The following is a 7,213-nucleotide window of genomic DNA, read 5'->3' as shown; positions in this document are numbered from 1 at the left end:
GTGTTAGCCAGGATGGTCTCGATCTCCTGACCTCATGATCCATCCATCTCGGCCTCCCAAAGTGCTGGGATTACAGGCATGAGCCACTGCACCCGGCCCAGTCTTGCTTAGATTAATTTTTTAACTATGGTACTCGCTCATAAACTTCCTAGGCAAATAGGTCTCTCTACTTAAACCATCCCTCATCCAGTATTTTTTTCCGGCTTTATCATCATGATTCCTTGGTAGAATTGGACAAAACCTCTCAAAAACGTGTGTTGTAAAGGAACATGGCAGTTCATTTTGGCATATACCGGGTGATTCTAATGAGGAAGGGTAAGGAGCAACTGCAAGAGCACTGTCACTTAAGGCAGAGAAGTCTTCCAGTCCTGCTTCTGCTGCCCATTCGGTTTAGATCTGAGTTTGTACATCTTTAATATTCAATACTTTAGAACTTCGAATCTATTCTGCTGTGCTGTTTTTAGGAAAATCAAGGAAGAGAAAATATGTATAAGCAGTTTCTGCCACACACTAGGCAAATGAAAACTATTATTTTGCATGGAGCAAACTTTTTGTGAATTCCTGAAATGTGAGATAAATGTTCAGTGATACTAATTTAATAGCCATATACCAACCATCTAGCTTAAGAAATAAAGCATTATAGACATAAAAACACAAAGAAATAAAGCATAACAGCAGAAGCTATATAAGCTCCCTCAGTAACCCTTCTCAGTTCTATTCCACTCCTTCCTTCAGAGGTAACCACTTACTTGACTTTGGTATTTACTCTTCCTTTGGAACTAATCTTTAACCCTTTAACTCTTTTATTCTCTTATTTTACTTCAAGGCTGTTGAGCTAATGGACCGAACTGAAATGCCATGCCAGGCATTAGTGAGGATGCTAGCCAAGAAACCTGGATGGAAAGAAACTAATTTTCAGGTATTTAAAATGTGAGATTTGATATCTTTTATTGAAGTAATTTACATTACATAATCCTATGGAGTAATAGAATAGTTTTGGTAATGAATTTTTTTTTTTTTAATTTTTTTTTTTGAGATGGAGTTTCACTCTTGTTGCCCCGGCTGGAGTGCAATGGCATGATCTTGGCTCACTGCAACCTCTGCCTCCTGGGTTCCAGTGATTCTCCTGCCTCAGCCTCCCGAGTAGCTGGGATTACAGGCACCCGTCACCACGCCCGGCTAGTTTTGTATTTTTAGTAGAGACGGGTTTCTCTATGTTGGTCAGGCTGGTCTCGAACTCCTGACCTCAGATGATCTGCCCGTCTTGGCCTCCCAAAGTACTAGGATTACAGGTGTGAGCCACCGTGCCCAGCTTGGTAATGATTTTTAATGAACAATGGGGTGTGTGCATTTTGATTGAACACATAACTACAGTTGACTCTTGAACAATGTGGCAATTAGGGGCACTACCCCTTGTGTAGTTGAAACTTCACATATAACTCTGGACTCCCCAAGAACTTTACTAACAGCCTACTGTTGCCAGAAGCCCTACTGATAACATAGTCAGCTAACGTATTTTGTATGTTACATGTATTGTATATTGTATTTTTACAATTAAAGTAAGCTAGAGAAAAAATGTGATTAAGAAAATCCTAAAGAATAGAAAACATATTTACTATTTATTAAATGGCAATGGATCATCATAAAGGTCTTCAGTTCCCATCATCTTCATGTTGAATAGGCTGAGGAGGAGAAAGTAAGAAAAGGGGTTTGCTGATTCAGGAGTGGCAGAGGCAGAAGAAAATTCATGCATAAGTGGATCTTTGCAGTACAAACCCGTGTTGTACAAGGGTCAACTGTATAACTTTATATAACTAGGGATTTATATATGTATAAATATGTAAATATATACATCCATATATAATTGGTATAATTTAGATATATGCATTTTTTTCTTCTCACTTTTAGGCCTAGAAGGCTTCTTATCTAATCTTTACGTATTCAAGGGAGAAATAAACAGTGAGATAGCTTTTTTATTTGATGGGATAAAAAATAAGTGCAGTCCTTAAATTGCCAATGAAAATTTACCATATAATCAATTGTATAGCCCCATTAACTGATAATAGAGCTGAAATTTAGCAGTACCAAGTTATTAGTCTAAGGGGTGGGTATAGAGGGAAGTATAGGAAAGTGGTGCAGGAAGGAAAATGAGAAAAAGTTTCCTTCTCTTTTTCTAGATGTACATAAAATAGACCTCATGCTAAACAAACTTGAAATGTATCAGGTTTATTTTTGGCATCCTGCTAGTCTCTTTTTGGTTTCTCTTCTGCTGCCACCTCTTGTTTTCCCTCTAGGATGTTTAGCTCTCTCATACACTGTGTTTCCCTTAGATTGTGTTACATAGGTTACATAGCACCTTATTCGTATAGGCCAGCTCCACAAAGGCTAAATATTCTAAAAGATTCTTGAGTTGTGAGTTGTCCTCTTGCTCTCACAGCACTTTTTTTTTTTTTTTTTTTTTTGAGAAAGGCCTTCACTCAGTTGTCCAGGCTGGAGTGTGGTGGTGCAAACGTGGCTCACTGCAGCGTTGACATCTTAGGCTCAAGAGATCTTCCCATTTTAGCCTCCAGAGTAGTTGGGACCACAGGCGTGCATCACTACACCTTGCTAATTTTTTTCTCAAATTCTTAGAGAGTATGAAGTGTAATCTCATTGTGATTTTGATTTTCAGCCACCAAAGACTCTCTCCTCGGTTAACTTAATGACGAGCTAATGACTGGACAGATTTTCTTAAATGCCTTGAACCAATATGATCTGTCTCCCACCCTCTGCCAAGGGCGTGTGTATGTGTGTGTGTGTGTGTGTGTGTGTGTGTGTGCGCGCACGCGCGCTGGTTCATGCCAGAGATACTCAGGCACTTTACAGCTTTACCCTGGAATTCACTTTTAAAGCAAGGTCTTGAAGGTCAGTCAGAGATCCGAGATTAGGTCCCTTTTCAGTCTTTCCTGGGCATACACACAACCTTGAATATTCGCACGACCTTCTAGATTCTCAGAGTCCTCTGTGGATATCTCATTCCCTAGATCCTTTTATGTTTTTGACCAAGCTGGTTTCCCCCAACTGGTATTGTGGACTTACACAGCTCTGATGTTAGATGTTAAGCAGTTGCCACTCATTGTTTTTGTTGTTTTCAACAAAATCCCTGGGGATAGGGCTTTTCCCACTGAGCTAGCTAGAGTCCAGTCAAATAACAGGCCCTTCAAATGGAGCTTTTCTAGGAAGCAGCCAGAAAAGACAGTACTTTGGGTCAAAACTTTTTGAGGAAGTCCAAACCTGAGCTGTCCCCCCACCTGCCAGTGGCTGCACAGCTCTTGGTTTTCATAGTTGCTATGGTTACAAGACTTCAGGTTTTGAAGGCTACTGTGGAGCTGGAAGAAAAGGGGAACAAGGCAAGTTAAATCACCAGAAACCTCACTGTCCTTACTGAAATTTCAGCATCCTGTCTTTAAATGGTTCTTGTATTGTTACAAGCCTTTTTTAATTGTCAAAGTTGTGAGGTAAGTTGATTTGTATAGTTTTTGCCACTGTTCTATGTTGCTTTAAGGAAGATCAGTTTTTCAGAGGTATTGACTCTACAATTGCAGAAGTCCCACTCAAGATAATTACATTTCTTTGTTTTGTTTTTTGGTTTGGGATTATTTTTAAAATTTTTTACATTTTTATTTTTTTCACACGCCTGCTATGTCAAATTTTGGGGGTTTGAGACAAAGTCTCACTCTGTTGCCCAGGCTAGAGTGCAGTAGTGTGAACATGTCTCTCTGCAGCCTCAGCCTCCCAAGTAGCTAGGACTACAGGCGAAGGCCACACCCAACTGATTTTTGTACTTATTGTAGAACTGGGGTCCCTCCATATTGACCAGGCTGGTCTTAAACTCCCGGGCTCAAGCATTCCTCTTGCCTCAACCTACCAAAGTGCTGGGATTACAGGCATGAGCCAGGCGATAATTGCATTTTAAAAGAGGGTGTTTGTGTGGCTGGGCACAGTGGCTCACGCCTGTAATCTCAGCACTTGGGGAGGCTGAGGTGATATCCACTTGACATCTACTTGAGGTCAGGAGATCGAGACCAGCCCGGCCAACATGGTGAAACCTCATCTCTACTAAAAATACAAAAATTAGCCAGGCATGGTGGCAGGTGCCTATAAGTAATCCCAGCTACTTGGGTGGCTGAGGCATGAGAATCACTTGAATCCGGGAGGCAGTGGTTGCAGTAAGCTGATATCACACCACTGCACTCCAGCCCGGGCGACAGAACAAGAATCTGTCAAATAATACGTACATACATAAATAAATAAGTGGGGGTATTTGTCACCTAAATGAATCTGTATAATAGAATTTCTAGTGGCTTAACAAAGTTAAAATATTCACACAATACAAAGAAAAATATTTATGAGCAAAGGGGTCCTTAATCCCATAGATCTGCCATCACAATAATATCTTTAAATTATTTTCCACAGATGTTTTTATTCTTTTACTTAAAAGCCAACAAGTTCTCTAAAATCTCTCAAGTTCTGCGTTGTGTGTGTGTATAAGAGGGTTGTAGTGTTTTTGTAGGCAGCCCTAGTAGTAATTCTCAGTTATACAGTCAGTAGTAATTTGTTGTGTATTTTAGGATGTGTATTCAGTACTAAATGCAAATAATCATAAGAGGAGGAAAATTTAAAAGTCAGATTTTTCAATTCATAAACTTTCTGTGCAATATTATTTGTTAATATTTTGGAACACTGAGTAGCTTTTTTTCCCCTCTCTTCACTGTCAGTTAAGTAATTGGTAACAATTAAAGGATACAAATTATTTTGCATATTTGTTTAAAATCCTCGTTTTACTTTAGTTGTGTTCTCAGCTGTCCCTAACCATGTCATACCTGTTACATGCTGTTAATACAAGTAAATAAATAAATGTCCTTGGCTTGCTCCTAACTTTATGAACTTATCCTTGTTCAGGTGATGCAAATGAAACTTCACATAGTTGCTTTGATTGCCCAGAAGGGAAATTTTTCCAAAACGTCAGCTCAGATTGTATTAGATGGCCTTGTGGACAAGATTGGAGATGTGAAATGTGGGAACAATGCAAAAGAAGCTATGACAGCAATAGCTGAAGCCTGTATGTTACCGTGGACTGCTGAACAGGTAACACAGAACTCTTATTCCTCCAATTTTCCTAATTTTTTTACCCAAACTTTAAGCTTACTGATTAAACATTAGTTTTTATCTTCTCAAGTAAAATCTTTTTTGATACTGCATTTTGTTTTGAGATGGAATTTCACTCTGTCGCCCAGGCTGGAGTGCAGTGGTGCAATCTCGGCTCACTGCAACCCTCCTGGGTTCAAGGGATTCTCCTGCTTCAGCCTCCTGCATAGCTGGGATTACAGGCACCTGCCACCACACCTGCCTAATTTTTGAATTTTAACAGAGACAGGATTTCATCATGTTGGCCAGGCTGGTCTCAAACTCCTGATCTCAGGTAATCCGCCTGCCTCGGCCTCCCAAAGTGCTGGAATTACAGGCATGAGCCACCACACCCGGCCCTTTGATACTGCATTTCCATTTTTACCTTTAAAAATACTCTATTGCCTAGTGATGAAAATTTATGTTAGTCAAAAATATTCGGTCAGACACAGGGTCTCACACCTGTAATCCCAGCACTTTGGGAGGCCGAGGCGGGAGGACAGCGTAAGGCCAGGAGTTTGAGACCAGCCTGGCCAACGTGGTGAAACCCCGTCTCTACTGAAAATATAAAAATTAACCTGTAATGCCTGCTACTAGGGAGGCTGAGGCGGGAGAATCACTTGAACCCGGGAGACAGACATTGCATTGAGCCAAGATCATGCCACTGTACTCCGGCCTGGGCAACAGAGTGAGACTGTCTCAAAACAAACAAACAAAACATTCTATAGACAGTGAAAGCCCACGAGCTCTCGAGGCTGCAATGATTGATGATTGTGCCACTGTACTCCTGGGTGACAGAGCAAGACCTTGTCTCTAAAAATAAAAGATATTGTAATGCAGAGTAATTGCTGAAAAGCTATAAACAGTCCAGAATGCCTTTTAGTCCCACTGTCACTCACCTCATTTTCTTGTGTAGGTTAACTCTTGTTCCTAAGGCATTCTTGCAGTTGTTTTAGCATCAGAAAACTCTGTTTAATGCACATCTGCCTTAATGTCATGTGTATTTCTATAAGAAATACGAGATAAAACACAGATCTGTTGGTTTTCCCGTTTCAGGTTGTGTCAATGGCTTTCTCACAAAAGAATCCCAAAAATCAGTCAGAAACTCTGAATTGGCTATCAAATGCCATAAAAGAATTTGGTTTTTCTGGGTAAGTCCGAACGAAATCAAGTGGAAAATAGTTAAATGTTCTGTCAGTTTCTAAGTCGTGATTTGTCGTAGCTATTGCTGCTTATTTCTGAAGCGTGAGAGCTGGATTGTCTCATTTATATAAAATAAAATTACCTTTGTTCTCAAAGGTCTATATTGGCTTGTGTTCCTGCATTTTAATATTCACTGAAAGAGTTCTCTAAGTTATTTTTCCTTAAGCATTAATAGCTGTCCCACAGAAAATCCATTTCCAAGAATTTCTAGTCAAATACATTAGGAAATTTCTGTATAAAATTACATTTGTTTAAAGACCTATAGTATGCCTTGACGAATGAAATGCTCTCAGAAATCTTCAATAGAAGAGCTTGTTTAACTTTAACCCACTGTTCCCAAACTTATTTGCATATAGAGCACAGTTGTTTATTTAAAACAAAACTTTATACAGTTTACTTTATTCCAGGTACTTTTAAAAAGCACTTTCTAAATCATAATTCATTTGATTTAATCGTCATAAAAACTATGTGAGGCATTATGTTATCTCTATCTTGTAGATGAGGACTAAGGCACAGAAAGTTTAAGTAATTTGGGCCCATCATAGTTAGGAAAGTGGCAAAACCAAGATTTTAATCCAGGCATTCTGGTTTGGAGAAAGAATGATGTAACTGCTATACTATGTTGCCTTTGTCTGTGCCATGCTACATTTTGCAACATGCTTGTTAATATCTCGTAAAAGGATATTTTGAGTTCTACTGATTGAAAAAACACTACTCTAGAACTTATTCAAATAGCAAAGAACTGTTGTTGTTGGTTTTTTTTTTTTTTTTTTTGAGACAGAGTCTTGCTCTGTCGCTCAGGCTGGAGTGCAGTGGCCGGATCTCAGCTCACTGCAAGCTCCGC

General features: G+C 39.5%; 1 protein-coding gene across 3 annotated transcripts in view; it reads left to right on the top strand.

The window, feature by feature from the left end:
- CKAP5 (cytoskeleton associated protein 5) overlaps positions 1-7,213 on the top strand; it is a 97,691-nt gene that overhangs the window by 49,311 nt on the left and 41,167 nt on the right. For all 3 annotated transcript variants that reach the window (XM_012001398.1, XM_012001397.1, XM_012001396.1), the window contains exons 16-18: positions 827-919; positions 4,942-5,127; positions 6,223-6,317. In XM_012001398.1, the coding sequence (XP_011856788.1) occupies positions 827-919; positions 4,942-5,127; positions 6,223-6,317 (374 nt within the window). The remainder of the gene's footprint in view (positions 1-826; positions 920-4,941; positions 5,128-6,222; positions 6,318-7,213) is intronic.

Source organism: Mandrillus leucophaeus, unplaced genomic scaffold (genome assembly GCF_000951045.1).
Source record: "Mandrillus leucophaeus isolate KB7577 unplaced genomic scaffold, Mleu.le_1.0 Scaffold66, whole genome shotgun sequence".
Taxonomy (NCBI): Eukaryota; Metazoa; Chordata; class Mammalia; order Primates; family Cercopithecidae; genus Mandrillus; species Mandrillus leucophaeus.
The sequence above is the reverse complement of the archived record's forward strand: the minus strand, read 5'-3'. Positions and strand labels throughout refer to the sequence as shown.